This window comes from Pterocles gutturalis, unplaced genomic scaffold (assembly GCF_000699245.1).
Source record: "Pterocles gutturalis isolate BGI_N339 unplaced genomic scaffold, ASM69924v1 scaffold28994, whole genome shotgun sequence".
Classification (NCBI taxonomy): Eukaryota; Metazoa; Chordata; class Aves; order Pterocliformes; family Pteroclidae; genus Pterocles; species Pterocles gutturalis.
In genome coordinates, this window is record NW_010131577.1 from 17,767 (window position 1) to 34,073 (window position 16,307).

The window sequence follows — 16,307 nt, forward strand, 5'->3', positions numbered from 1 at the left end:
GGCCCGGCCTATGCACATGTAGGACCCCCTAGCTGGGTGACAGGGGAGGGCCTGGTCTGGCCGGGGCCAGCTGAGCTTGGTTGGGTGGGCTCCATGCTGGGCATCCTCACCTCGTTGCTGCTTGTTGTTGGCACTCCTCTCTCTTCCTGCCATTCCCCGCAGCTGCTGAATCCCCTCAGCCTCCCCACATTTCCCTCCTCTTATAGCACCCCTTTCTTCACCCTGACCACCCCTTGTTTTCCTTCCCACCCTCCCCTTCTCTTTCTCTGGCCCTTTTTGTCACCTTTGCCCTCACAGTCTCTGAGTGTGGAGCAAAAATGTCTTCCTGCGTGCCTCAGAATCTGCTGTCTTGTCAGAAATAAGAAGACAAGGATTATCTAGAGTATGAGAAATGCAAGCTCTTTAAGTTCCAAAAAATTAAACTTCTCTCCTTCCTCCCTCTATTAAAAGCCAATGACTTGAGACAGGATTTTTCTTAACCTGATATCTCCTACATGGTTTTTGTCCATCATTCAGAATGAGTTCAGGAATGGGAAGATTGATTTAGACAGCACAATGAAGCTACTTGAAAAACTACAAATGCCTTTTGATTTTGCACATGTAAAACATGTTTTCAAGGTAAGGAATATGTAGATCAAGCAATTAAATACATTTAGAAGTCCAGTTACATAAGTGCCTGTATTTGCTGACTTTTAAAAGAGAAGTGAATTTCATGCCAGTAGGGTATACAAAATCAACAAATAATTTACCTAGTTCAGGTATTTTGTTTCTGTGTAAAATAGATAACTGAGTGGTTGCATTACCACCATCCCTTCACCACACCAAAACAGCATGGAGTGATGGAAAATAAGTAGGTCTCGATTCCCAACTTTTTTGTAACAAGGCCTCCCTTGAAAAAAATTGAAAATATTCTGGTTTCATCCCATCCAACTGCTTCTGTGATCAAGCTAACGAGCCCAGACATGCCTGTCTGATGCTGGGCAGAGCCATTAAAGTGACTTCCTAAAAATCCTTTTGCCAAGAGGGCAATACGGAGTTGTCCCGTCTTCTCAGGCTTCAAGTCAACATAGATTGTTCATACAATTTACCACTGTACCTCTCCTTTGAAGTGTTTAAGAGGTGTGCTTGAATGGATGGGAATTGCATTCTAACCCCTGGGAAAGGATGTGGCCTTGAAATATGGCAATATTTAAGAGATTTCTATGAAGGTTACATGATATAGCTAGAAACTAGACTTACTAATGAGTTTATTTAATATTGGCAAGCAAACTACCATCAAGTGGATGCAGTCCCACTAAGCAAATACTGCAAAACTGAGGCACCTTTGGACATATTGGGTTTTACTGTTCTTCAGGTCTTGTCAAGTAATTACTCAAAAGATGTATGATTTTTCCTTTTAGTTAATTTTTTTACCAAAAATAGCCGTTTGGTAAAGAAGTTTTCATAAGGAAATTAGGCCAAGTGGATAGATATATATGTGATTTCTTTGAGAATTTTGTTAAGCAGATGGCTGATTCTGTCCCAATTCAAGCGGGTCCAGAGAAGGGCCACAAAAATGATCAGAGGGCTGGAGCACATCCCCCATGAGGACAGTGTGAGAGAGTTGGTCTTGTTTAGCCTAGAGAAGAGGAGGCTCCAGTGAGAACTTACAACAGCCTTCCGGTCCTTAAAGGGAGCTTACCTGAGAGATGAGGAGGAACTCTTTATCAGGGAGTGTAGCAAAAGGATGAGGGATGGTCGTTTTAAGGTGAAAGATGGTAGATTTACATTAGATATTAGGAATAAATATTTTGTGAGGGTGGTGAGGCACTGGAACAGGTTGCCCAGAGAAGTTGTGAATGCCCCATCCCTGGAGGTATTCCAGGCCGTGCTGGATGAGGCTTTGAGCAACCTGGTCTAGTGGAGGGTGTCCCTGCCCCTGGCAGGGAGGTTGGAACTCGATGATCTTTAAGGTCCCTTCCAAACCTAACCATTGTATGATTATATTAATTAACTATGGCAAGTTAGAAACTTTTAGGTCACTTCATACTGACAGGCAGCCAGGCAGGCAGAAGGAAGACATTAAGATTTCCTCACTCTATCCTGTTCATCTCTCACTGTTCTCTGCCTTGTCAAGCCAAGGTAAAACTGGCAGCATGAACTCAACTCTTACTGAAGTGGCTGCCAGGGGTTTTTGAACTTGCACATTGAGAGAATTGTCAACCTTGAGAATCTCACGAGAACTTGAAACTATTTCTCATTGTTTCCTATATTTTCCACCAGTTTTACTTTCTGACAGAAATTGAAGAGAAATGATCAACTGTGAGTAGAGAAGAGAGTAATTATTTGAGGAATAGGCCTGCATAGACAAGTCTGACCTAGTTAATATTTAACAATATAATATACTCAACAGTCTGATCTAGTTGTTTGTAGAAGTCAATTGAGTGGTTATACATGACAAAATCAATGTTATAGAAAACATAATTTTTAAAAAATAATCTGCTTTTTTCCTTGTCTATTCACGTTGAATTTATTTTACCATAGTTCTCCTTTGAGCAATACCAGAATTATGAACATTAAGAATTAAGGAATAATACATTTTCATATATTTCCTCTCAAGCCTGTCCTTGTCAAGATATGTCTTTTTCTGAATAGCAAAGATTTGATGTGCATTAATAAAAATTAGAACAATAAAAATCTACCAACTAAAATTTTATAACAGTCTTTTTTTTTTATATTTACATGATTTTCATAACTTCAGTTTGAAATCTCCCCTGTGTAATATTATTGCCTGTATTTCATCAAGAGGCAACTGAGATAGAAAATGTAATTTTTTGACCACCTTCACTTTGTGCCAGTACTGAAGCAAACATGTCTCAAGTCCTGATAGATTGTTTAATTCCAAAATAAACTGATGTTTTATTTTTCTGTTTAACAGTTATGAGTAAATTTGCTGTTTTCTTAAAAATGTTGAAAATTAGATTGAGCATATCAACCTTAGATGTGGGATTTACCAAGCAGTAACAAAATGCATATTATTAGCATTTGTATTGAATTATTTTCTTGCTGGTGATTTTTTGTTAAAACAGATAGTTACAATTGTCTTTCACAAACTCAAAGCAAATACTTAAGAACTGATTTGTAAATTTTTTTGACTAGAACTCCTCATGAAATCTACTTTTGTACTTGTTTTAGTTACCTACTATATTCTTACTTTTATTGAACTTACTCAGATGTCTCTCAGTAGGAACTGTACCACATAGGAAGAAGCTGGTAACATGTTGTTAGGCTTTTAGTTTTTATAGTGCTTCTTCAAAACTAATCTAATTTAGTAGTAATCAAAAGTCTTAATCAGAGAGATCCAGAGCTCACAAGCCATTTTATGTTTATGGACACTTTTGGGGAAGCTCTGCTAACCATGGTAAATGACATGTTATTACATGCTGAAATTTAGCCTCTTTGGTAGTCTCAGTGTAAGGAGCCAACAATTACGAATTTTGATCAGCCTACAGTGATAATCAATTGCCATTTATTTATGATTTTTGTGACTAATTTTGTTAGTAAATTTTCAAAGTTTATCTTAATTTGTCAACTTTTATGAATAATACAAGCTAAACTGTTAGAAACATCTATTTCATAAGCACAATTATATATTTCATGTAGAAAATTTTAAAGGATAAATAAAATTGTTAAGTCTGAGAAAAAGGTAAATGGCAAAAATGGTGAAAAAGTATTATTCTATTCAAATTCTTTTGCCCTTCTGATTTTTCTAGTGCCTTTTTACTGAAACACTGAAATTAATTAATGTGCTAACATTTTGTAAGCTCTATGAAAACAAGCTTACAGTTTAAGAATTCTGAAAGTGTGAATAATTAATCTGAGTTAAACATTCTGGCTTGTTAAGAATAGAACATGATGTCATAGGTTATTATAAAGTACCTTGTCTCCAAATTTTTAATAGTTTCTTACCTTATGTGTTGAAAGACTTGGCTCTCATGATAATTTGGTCATCCTTACTTAGTTTTTTAGATTACTGTTTTCTGTGTCTTGTATTTAAACTTAAGTGACAGTACTTACACTGTGGTTTGAATTGGTGTTGGAAAGGTATTATATTAACTGTATTTTCCACTCAATAATTTTTATGCTGTGGATTTATTTTACTCAATAATATTTTAGAGGTCCTATTTAATGTGTTTTAATATTGCATATGCATTAGATAGAAATTTATTGCAATTACTTAGATGCTAATTATGTCATATGGGGTATTTTAATTTGTATAAAATATTTTAACACACAAAGTCAAGTTTAAAACTTGCATATATAAGTAGAAGAATGTACTTTGATAATACATTGCAGTCACTGTTGCTTAAGGTTTTCTTTATTCTTATCAGTCATAATAGAGTGTTTTGTGTGCATCTTTGTATCATTGCATACCTTTGTATTGACTGGTTTGATTTGATTTTTTGTTTTTGGTTTTTTTCCAGAAAACGGTTGACAAACGGAAAGTACCTACGATTAACATGGAAGACTTCAGGGCAATTTATCGAACTATTGTACACAGACCTGAATTTCATGAACGTTTCCGTGCTTACTCTGCAAACGGCAAAATTCTAGCTGACAATGAGCTCACTGAATTTCTCAGAAAAGAGCAATATGAAACTGAATCTTGTGAATCAATTGCCTTGGAAATTATTTTGAAGTATGAACCCATTGAAGAAGGTATGCATAGTTTAGGTACTTGATTTCTAGCTCTTATTATTGTGCTTTTGTCAGTGACTCTGTTTATATTTTTGAATACTCATCTGACTATGCAAATTTAACATTTTAAAGAAAACTAATATAAGCAATTATATAATAATTATGTATGTTGTATAGTATCTTTGTAAGCACTGGTACAAAATGTTATTTTTTTTTGCATTCAGATCTTTAAACACTCTGAATGTAATAATACAAGAAACTGTTAATAAAACAATAAATTTACACAGCATATTGCTCAGTGATAGCATATTACTTAGCAGATCCATCATTCTTACTTATTTTTGTAACAGACTGGTCAAAAACTTACCTGCAGATTGCTTCAAACAAAATACAATTTTCACACAGTATATGAGCTAAGAGAAACAGCTCTAAATCTTTTTAATGCCCACTGAAACATGTGAACAACCATTATTAGGAAGACTAAATTATTTTGTTTAGCTAAATGTTTAAAAATTATTTTGCTTAATTCATTAGATGAATATAAATATTGGATTACAAAAATAAAAGAATAGAAATTGTGGTTTTTTAACAACTGATCTGTACAGCACAGGATATTTCTCTCAGAGGAAATCAACCATATTTAAATCAGTAAAAATGAATTTTTTTTTAAATTTTCCATATTAAAATCTGAAGACTGAGGACAGCATTTTTGAAGATTAGAATGCATCAGAATTTATTGTTGCATAATTTAGTTTGATTTAATTACTCCATACTGCGATTCACAATCACAGTAAAGTGTAATTAAACCCACTGCAGTTCAAAGTATATTTTACAACCAAAATTGCTCTAGTCGTGCTTGGGAGTCACATTAATTGTGACAGCATTGTTGATATAGTAGAGCTTTTTACTTAAAGTTTATCTTTTAAACGGAAAGAACGTGTGGTACAGACTGTGATATAGTGCTTCCATTTTGCACTATTTAAACCTACAATTTATTTTAATAGAATGCTCTCCATGTATCATACTTTTTGCATTTGGTAAGTCTGTATTTGAGTGTCATATAGCAGAAAATTTAAATGTTGAAGTAATCTAATAACAGAGATTTCACAGAGGAAAACAACTTCTAAAGATGTATCTACTGAGGAGGTTATATCTCTTTTTCTTTACTAAGAAAGTCTGAAACCTTAGACAGTTACATTCTGGTTGCCCTCAGCTGGATATGATTGATAATGATATCAGGGATGCATTGAAGCAAACATGGTGGATCCTCAGGATCTTCAGCAGGCATGGAGTGTGGTTATCAGTCTGTCCCATCATGTGTCTACTGATGTCATTATCCACGTTATGGGGGTTAAAGGTATAATTAATTATTTATGCTCTCCCGAGCTGAAATTCCATTTCCATTTTCTTCTCTGATCAGCTTTTAAGAGTAGGTCTCTAAACACAGACTTCTGTCACAGAATCATGGAACTCTTCAGATGGAAAGGGATCTCAGGAGGGCAGCTACTCTAGCTTTCTGCTGAAATCAAAGTTAACAATTAATTCAGAATAGGTTTCTCAGGACTTTTTTTTTCAGTCAAAACTTGAAAACCCCTAAGGACAGAGCTTCACAGCCTCCTTCATGTGCCCTGAAATGGCTTCCAAGAGTTCTTGCACCATGATTTTCCCAGGGATGGAAGTGAGGCTGGCCAACCTGTAGCTCCCTGAACTGAATCATAGAATCATAGAGTCATAGAATCATAGATTAGTTTGGGTTGGAAGGGACTTTTAAGGTCATCTAGCCCAACCCCCTTGCAAAGAGCAAGGACATCTTCAACTAGGTCAGGTTGCTCAGAGCTCCGTCCAACATGACCTTGAATGTTTCCATGGATGGGGCATCTACCACCTCTCTGGGCAACCTATTCCAGTGTTTCACCACCCTCATTGTAAAAAATTTCTTCCTTGTATCTAGTCTGAATCTACCTTCTTTTAGTTTAAAACTATTACCTGTTGTCCATGATGAAGACTGGGAAAAAGAGAGCACTGAGTACTTTAGCATTATCTGTATTTGCAGTCACTAAAGCACCTGCCCTATTCAACAGCAGGCCCACTTACTCCTTTTTAAAAGCATAGCCAATGCAACAGTAAAAGTGCTCTATGTTGCCACAGATATCTCCTGCCAGTTTCAATTCTGGTTGAGCTTTGGCTTTCCCAAACACCATTTCACTATAGTTGAGCAGTGTTTCTATATTCCTCCCTTGCACCCTGCCTGTACTTTGACTAGCAGTTTTATAGTTTTGTTTTTATGCTATTTCACTTTTCTTCTTTCTTAGTGAATCCGTGACATTGTTCTTGTTGCAGTAGAAGGAAGTTATCTAAGCCGGTAGCCCTGGCTATTCAGCCTAGAATCTATAGTTCAAACTGGGCTTTTCCAGATTTCAGTAATACTTTGCAGACTAAGTATTTTTCTAACCAATGACTTCTTCCTATTGAGTCACGCATGCCTACAGAGCTCACAATTTATTTTTTGTTCAGCTGCCATGGAAGGGTTTGTGTGGGGTTGCCATAGTTTTTTTAACTAAAAACTCCAGTAATATTTTGATGAGTGCTCAAACTCATCAAAATAACATTCTGAAACCATTATGCAAAAAACTCATACATTCATTACTTTAAAACCCTTGTCTTTTTATATATTTATTATTTTTTTCTCACTGTGTGGTTTTTTTTTTTTTAATTTTTAATTTCATGGTGGTCTCCTTTCTCTGCTCTCTTCTCTGTCATTTATGTAACTTTTTCCTTTGTCCTTCTAGATATTCTGTTCTTCAACTCATCATTGGTCATAACAAACCATTTTTTACTTTATTTTTCTTAAGGTTCTTATCTGACATTTTGTTTCTTTGCTCATTACACTGTCTTCTCTCACTTGAGTCACTTAGTGCTAATGCACATCCCCTCCCCCCAAATCTGAAGACTTACATGTCCCCTTGACTTGCTTGCAGAAGCAGCACTATGTAAGATCTTCACAGGTGAAGATCTTCTGAATCATGAGAACTCTGAGATGAATGAAGGCTTGTTAAATCTGTAATATGGGTATACTTCAGCTGTTGAAGGCTGCTTCAAGTTGTGGTGTAATATTTCTGCTGAGTTTCACTGAACATAACTTGAAGCAAAATTTGCAACTAAGCTAAGAAGAGGAAATCAGAGCTAACTGCATTTTATTGGCAGCTGCTACTTTGTTCAGTGGGATATGAATCTCATATTTTTAACTTAGTTTCTTTTGGTTCCCAGTCTTTGATAAGTGGTGGAATTGATAACTGGTTAAGAAAAATAAATCCAAGAAGGAGAATATCTTGCTTTTGTGATAATAACCTTGGAATATTTATGCTGATCATTTCCAGTGTGATGGGAAGAAGAAACTGAAACATTCTTTCAACAAGAAACGCAAGATATTTGGTGTTTCATTAAGAGTCCAATAATAGCTACAAAACCTTTGATTCCTTATGCCATTACTTTCTAAGGTTGCCTTTCAAATCAGAACATATTTTATTGAATATATTCTAATCTTTTGGAAACTAATGTGTTTACTAAGTAACTATATAAAATATGTTACCAGTTTAAAAGGTTTCCTTCGTTTTGAGTTATCTATTTTGATGGAATGTTAATAGCTATAAAAGAGTTAAACAAAGAGGTTTTATAACTCTTTAGTCAGTTAGAAAACACGTTTGTAAAGATCAGCTAAGTTTTCTATAGTTTTAATTTAATGTCTAGTTTAAATTTCAGATGCTGAGCCAAATTCTTGTTTGTTTCTTCATCTGTGATAAAATCATTTGTCTTGTAATTGGAAATAATCTTACTGAATGAAATAATAGCTGTAATGTTCATGCTCCTTTGAGTGAACTAATACTCGCACTCAAGCATATTTATTGGAAAGTTCCAGATATGATTGACATGATAGTTGATTCATATGGTGTTGTGATAGACCATTTTGTGTAACTGTCATTCTGAATTTGGTATAGAATATTCTTCATCAGGATGATCTGTTGGACTCCTCTGCCATTCTTGTCGTACGTATTGTAGAAAGGGAAAAGGGCAGATTTTGACCTTTGATTGACTGGTTTCCTAATAGTAACAACCATTATCTGATAAACTTGATAGCACTAGTATGTCAAGATTAATATGAAAACAGTGACAAATTCTATAGACAACGTGGATAAGTCTACTATTATACTAAACGTATAACATTTAGTTCATCCCCAACATTTGTGTGTGGAGAGAGAACACTTTTCAATGCTATTGAGCCAGATAACTCTGAACTAACTCTCTGAAGGTACTTTAGTTAGTTCAGGAACATTATGGAATACGTTACTCTTTAATTTTTATTGTACAATTTAGATTTTTGATGGCAAAATGCCATCAACAGATTTGTTGTTTGTGTGTGCTAAAACTTTTATTTTTGTCTGAAGGAACCATTTTATGGAATTGATTATAAAAGGGGTGAATATGTGATTCACACCTGACAGTTGTGTCTTACTAACATCCAAATGTCAATTTTGTTCTACACAAGCATTTGATTATCTCTCCATTTTATTACTAATTTTGAATAGAACTATAGAGTCATTAAAAGAGATGAAAGAAAACATGCCAACCAAATGCACTTTATTTTTTTTTTAAGCTTGATATGTATATGTAATTTAAAAAAAAATATCACTTATTATTCAATATTTATATGGGTAGGATTAGTGGCACAATAAGGCTAAGAAGGTGTATCACACTATTATTTACAGTGTAGTGCCATTCAAAGACTCTGCTCCTCACTCTGTATTTTCCTGCTAGGCAGTACAAAACCAGGTCAAAACCACAATCCTGTCTTGAAAAACTTGCTTACTTTGTGAATAACAATGTAAGCTTGGTATATCTGATCCAGAATGGATTCGTGAATCCAAAAAACATCTTCAGTTTATTCCTAGGATATACTTTATTTTAAGCTTGTTTTTGTGTGTGCATGCGTGTGTGAGAGCGGCAGAGCACACATTTGCAGGAGAGAATTTTTGATCCCATTGACCAACGTATACCAAATTTAACAGGGTAGAGGCCTCAGTCGAATTCTTACAGGTTTCATAAAAAACCACATGCAATAAGAAATATGACTTTAAAGTCTCAATCTCAATACAGCTGAAGCTGAATTTATGAGACGCAAGAACTCATATGTGTGAGAGAGTGTAAATATCCAGTTTCAGAAAAGCTTTCATCAGAAGAGAATAATTGATCATGAGATACAAGGCCTTAGAAAACTAGATTGTGGCTCACACAGATACTTTATTCCAGTATGCACCAGTATTGCTTACAAGTATGGGTCAGGTGGAAAATAGACTCCCCAGAATGTAAACTCGGAGTAGAAAAGCATCAACTGTATTCTCACTTTAACCAAGGAGATATTCCTGTCTTTACTGTTCACTTACAGTAAAAATGTTTTAGTCTGACATGAAGTAGTCAAATTTCATAGTATGAAATTCCTTCTGACAATGTTTTTCCTTGAGGCTATTTTTATTTGATACTTTTAACAATTATTGAAATCTTCTTTCTTCCAATAGAGCAACATAACACCCTTTGCCTCTGATTGCAAGTATTTCTCATGAGTTCACCCCTAAGGTTCTCAGCAGACATATTTGTACCCATTTCAATATCTCTAGTGGCCAAGTAACATAAACATTTAATTGCTAATTCAGCTATTAAGAAACAAAGATCACACACATTAAATACAGGGAAACACTTTTCTCCCTGTTTCCCAGGCTGAACTTCAGTTCAGGTTCCTCTGCTCCCCAATTCCTAGTCTCCACTTCAGTCCAGGCACTTCTCCCACTTTGTCATTGCTGCAGGCTGTAGTCAGTCCCTTCAGTGAGGAGACAGGTGTTGCAGGAGGCTGTGGTCAGTGCACACTGATTCCTTTCTGCTGCTCCACCTTTCTCACACTTTTCTTTTGCTACTCTTTCCTTCTTACTTGTTTCAACTGCTTCAGCATGGATCCTCTACAGCCCTCAGTCCTTTCAAGGCAGCAGGCATCTTACAAAAACATTCATTTTTTCTTCCCATAAAGAAAGAAAAAATACTTTCAAAGAAGCTCCAAGACAAATAAGAAAGCAGAATGCAATAAACTCTAAAAAGCACAGTCATATAATGTAATCCAAGTCTTTCAAATACTAGGGTCATATCTGTAATTCCTCTCTGATATGGCAGTATTTGTGTACATGGCAGATCTGGAATTTACCTTAACTGAAGGAATTGGGAAAACTTTTTTTTTTTAAAATTAGGTTGGGAAAAAAATATTAATAAACTGTATTCCAGACTATCCAAAAGGGGAGGGCAAGAAAAAAACATTGAACTTTGTAAACAAGAAGCTACAAGAAGACAGAAATCTTTTCTTGCTTTGTCTTTTTTTTTTACACCAAATGGATATGTGTGTAGACTAACTACTGATAAAGGATCCTAACGGAGAAAAAGACTAAGGTTCCTCTTGGGAAGAAATGTGAGGCCTTGATGAAAGTATCTTGTCACTGCAGAATTGTTATGGAGTTGAATTCCCATTTCTTTTTAATGTAGAAGCAGCAAATATCTATAAATGGTCAGAAAACAGTATGACTGTGCTATTTCTCGGAACTTAAAAATTGCTGCCTTCCATTTCTAACTAGTTTTGGTACCTTCATCAGACAAAAATAAGAGAAAGTTCTAAAGAAACCCAATAGGTTTTCTCCACTAGTAAGAGAAGGGTGAAGGAACAGTAGCAATAGTAAAAAATTAAGCCTACCTTTATCTTAAACTCTAAAAACTATAATATCTTCTACCAAACATCATATCTCTGAAAATTTATTTTAGCAGCTGGTATGCTATTTATGCTCATGTGATGCTCTTTTGCATATCTCAATTCACAGAACTGCATATGCTGCCACAACTGTTAGTGCAAAGTCACTCTCTTCCTGCTTACAGATAGAATTTCGGTAGTTCTCCAGGAACTTGATGGTGACTTCAGTTGTATGCAGTTCAAGGATAGCAGCTACAGATCCCTGAGGAAAAAAATGATAAGCCAATGTAATGCAATGGCCTGTAATAAACTGTATAAAAATATGAAATATTTTTCATCCATTGATTAGAGACATGAGCTGAACATTTTACTGAAGTTAAAGACCTTACCTGTTGGCTAACAAGGTAACACAAATTTACTTTATAATGTTTTCACTTTTAGGGGATTATGGTCATGAGCATATTTATTTGAAAATAAGTTATCTTGAGAACACTGTAGCTGTCTTTTATCAATGACAAGAGCAGCCAGGAAAGCATCAAAAGCAATGTGGAAAATAAGCAAAACTTTTGAAGGTCAGTATTTTCCACTAATTTAAAAGAGAAATGTAAACAAACCCCAAACATGTCAGAGCAGTTACTAAATAAAAAAATAAAAAAATAATTAAAAAAAAATGAGTTACTGGCCCAATTTACAATTACACAGGGAAACGTATAGAGTATGAAAAATAAATTAATCAATCAGAAACGAAAACCAGATACTATTGATGAAAAGCCCTCTCTTCAAGAAAGAAATTAAATCTACAGTTCGTGTAATTCATTATAGATAAAGCATACTGGATGAATGTATTCTGTTTTGAGCAACACATAAAAAAATACAAAACATTTTTTAAAGACCCAGAAAGTATAAATGTAACCCTACTGCTACAAGAATAAACCAATATAGCGTGCATATGGATAAATCAAAAAAGTCAAGATACTAAAAAAGATACAACTATCAAGAGTCATCAGGATAACAATAAGTTATTCTGCAAATATATTACTTAAAGGAAAAACCAAGGAAATTCTCGATGCACTACCTAAGTACAACCAGGTGGCTAATATTATTAATTAAACCAGAGTAAGATATCAGCCAACAATATGGAAAAAACAGGGTAGGACATGCTTAAATGACTGAATCAGAGCAGTGAAGACAGGTTGACAAATCCAAGTTCTCAGAAAATTGACTGTAATAAGCTTAGCTAACACAGGTTACCTTAAAAAATGTGGAGAGTGGATAATAAATTGAAAGACTGGGAAAGATCAAATGTAATATCTATTTTAGAAAGGGAATATCCAGGGAACTAAGCACCTGTCAGTTACCAGAAAAAAACAGGAACAAATAATGAATATGCAATTACCTTTAGGATGGTGAGGATGAGTAACAGTCTGTCAGGACATTCCATGAAGAAAGAGTATCTGGTTTTCTTCTGTGAAAGAGTAACAGCACTAAGCAACTTATTAGAAAATTGCTCTGAGAAGACAGTCATCAATGACATAGAGACAAAATGAAAAGCTACATCAATCTACAGTTTCACTGAGCACTGTGTTGGGATCCAGACTTCAATTATGTCATTGATAAGTTGTATGATGGAATAGAAATTAATTTTATTAATTTTTAAATTTCACACCAGAACTTCAAGTATAGTAGGGAACAAGTCCAATTGATCTCGGCAAATTGATGATATAGAAAAGAAGGATGAAGTTCAATAAGGAGAAACACTACATTCCATTTAGGGCATCAAACATTAAGAAGGAAGCTCTCCAGACGGAAAGAGTTGTAGAACAATGAGAATTATCAGAAGGCTAAAAAAACCTAACATAAACAGAAAGATGAATTAGATTTATTTTTTCTGGAAAGCAGTGGAATAAGAGGAAAAGTAGTAACAGTCTTCATATGTGTATAAGACTGTGAAAAAAAGAGAGAGAAATAGTACAAAAAACGCAAATAGTTTGGACAGCAAGGAAGTTTCAGGGTAAACAATATGGAAAACTTTCTAACAGTAGATTACTTAGGTGCTGAAATGGGATTGCTAGAATGTCTGTGGAGTCTTCATCAATGGAAGTCTTTAAGAATAAGAGACTTCTGGTAGAAATAACATTTGTATGGTTAAGGACAACAGTGTATGCATGTATGATGTCTGGAGGGCCTTCATCCTTATTTTCTATTTCTGTTTAGCATTTTAAAACATTTCAAAGTTTTCTAGTTCAAAAAACTAGAATCTAGAAATATTAATTTAGAATTAATTATTTTCTTTGTGTTACCATCACCAGAATGACTTCCATAACTGCTCTTTCAGAGAGAAAACTTTCAGCCTGTACACATACTGAGGACTGATAATTGCAATTCTAACCTGTAAATTGTGATTCTTATAGCTCTATTGAGAATTAACAGGTCAAGAGAAGTGTTTTGGGATATAGTTCTGTTTAGTGGTTTGTGGTTTTTTTAGTCAAATGTTTGTATACGTTAACCTCTTGAAGTTATTGTTAATAGAAAATAATCTTGGATTACTTACTGTGTAATTATCACTAAGCTAACATGGTGACAATAATAAGGTTATTTTAGAGCCAGAACTGGGCAAAATCCCTGACTAATTCAGGCAAGGTTATGTTTTGAAGCGAAGCTGACTTCTGAGATTATATAATTTGCAAAATTATTATATTTGAAGCATGACATTGGAGCAGCAGTTGGCAGTATAATGGACCTGTTTGCCATTAAATCAGTTAAAAACAAAACAAGTTGGATGACTATCATTGGTCTGGAGGCAATTAGCACATTTTGTTATAGATGCAGTAATGTAATAAGCTTGATTTGCAATTCATCTTTGTGGAAAGTCATTTATTTTGTTAAGATGCTATTTTTATTTCAAATACTTTTAATTTAAACATTATTTCATCAGTGTTTATTTGGAGTTTTCCACCACTGAGGAAGATATTTGGTGCTAGGAGTCATAGTTTCTGCAAGATTATTTTGACAGTATCCAATTGACATTTTGGAGGACAATTCCTGTTCTTTCTACAGAGAAAACATTCTCTTTGTGTATATATATATACTTTCCAAAACCAAACAACAAATATTTTCCCTTACATTTAATTAAGACTACTGCAAACTCTTACTTTTGTCCACAGAAGAATAAAAATGTCATAACACATTTATTTCCTCTCATAATTTTGAACCACAGCAATTTAGCTCCACAATTGCATACATCTGATGTTTGTGTTTATATTGTTTGTTATGAATTTTAAAAATACAGGAAAGTGTTAGGCTGTATAACCTTTAGCAATGTTCAGAATTGGCTATTAAAATTATGGAAAGTACACAGACGTAACCATCAGTTTAGCTTCACACTATAATTTTTTTGCTTTCTTTTTTGTTTAGTGAGGAGAAGAAGGCAGCTGTCATTTGAAGGATTTGTAAGGTACATGAGCTCAGAAGACTGTTCGATATTTAAAAGCAGTCACAGGACCATCTACCAAGATATGAACCACCCATTATGTGACTATTTTATTTCATCTTCTCACAACACCTACTTGGTATCTGACCAACTAATAGGGCCCAGTGATTTATGGGGATATACCAGGTATTTAGACATTATTTTTCAATATTTTAAATATTCTTTGGCTTTTTTAAAATGAATACTAGGTCACATGTAATCCTGCTTGGCAATAAGGAGCAAAACCTTCATGGATACAAGCAGAAAATGTGAGAGTGGTATTTTATTTTGTGTGTACACTTTTCAATATATTTGCCAAACCATCTGTTCATTGTCTGGAAACAATCTCTTTTTTCACTTACATCTCAAAAAATCTACCTCGCAGCAAATGAAATCTATAGTATGCTGCACAGTATATGATTAAATCAGTTTTTAATCTCAACATCCACGCAAAACTAAATAACTCCCTGAAAAAAACATAAAATTCCTTGGCAAACTCTAATCTGATCAATGTACAGAATTTAAGGGCACAGTATGGTGGAGTATGTCAAGGATATCTGTGATCAGTGTATGTTGCAACGCAGTCAGTTTTGAAACAACAACAAAATATGAGCACTATCGTAGCCAGGAGGATGAAGAAACTTCAGTTTTGAATGTGCAGCATATAACTCCAAGAGGACAAGGAAACCAGGATGCCTTATTGCCAAGACACACTTAGAAGAAATGACCAGGGAGAGAGGAAATGGGTTATGTAATAAAGGCAATACAGAGGGGGATAGAAAGTATGAAGAATTTGGAAGACAGGTGTCCAGCATTCCTATTACTTTGCACTACTTTAGTGAAGTGAAAGCAGTTGGAACCACCATCTGTCTGAACTTTTTTGGTTTGGTTGTTCTCTGAATATTCTATAATGGCTTGCAACCATCAGAAACACTAGTGAGTTTATTACTAACAGTATTTACAATTATATGACATAAATACTGCATTACTTAAAGTAATTGCAGAGAGGGTATAAAACCACCTCGCTTAGTCTTTACCTACTTTTTGTGCAAGGAAAATATAAAATGCTAAAATAAGTAAGAAGCATCTTTGAGATGTTGGTAGCATATCAAGTGCTTCACGTAAAAGACAGTTTGGTAATTGGTAAAATAGTCTGCAAGAAATGTTTAAATTAGTAACAAGCCAAATATTAGAAAGCTAAGACCTTTAAGGGATGCTATTAACATATTAAAAATTAAAACAGAGTAAATTTAAGGCATCTGAGAAACTTTAGCATGCCCTCTGCGAAATAAGGTGGGAGAAGAAAAACTGAATTATGTAAAGACCAAGCAGAACCTGATTCTGTAGGTGTGATGCTGTTATTTTTAAGCATAATGATTCTCAAAC

General features: G+C 34.6%; 1 protein-coding gene across 1 annotated transcript in view; it reads left to right on the forward strand.

Annotated features, from left to right (window-relative positions):
• PLCZ1 (phospholipase C, zeta 1) overlaps window positions 1-16,307 on the forward strand; it is a 52,296-nt gene that overhangs the window by 262 nt on the left and 35,727 nt on the right. The window contains exons 2-4 of the mRNA XM_010080668.1: window positions 495-618; window positions 4,464-4,698; window positions 14,867-15,068. Of these exons, the coding sequence (XP_010078970.1) occupies window positions 495-618; window positions 4,464-4,698; window positions 14,867-15,068 (561 nt within the window). The remainder of the gene's footprint in view (window positions 1-494; window positions 619-4,463; window positions 4,699-14,866; window positions 15,069-16,307) is intronic.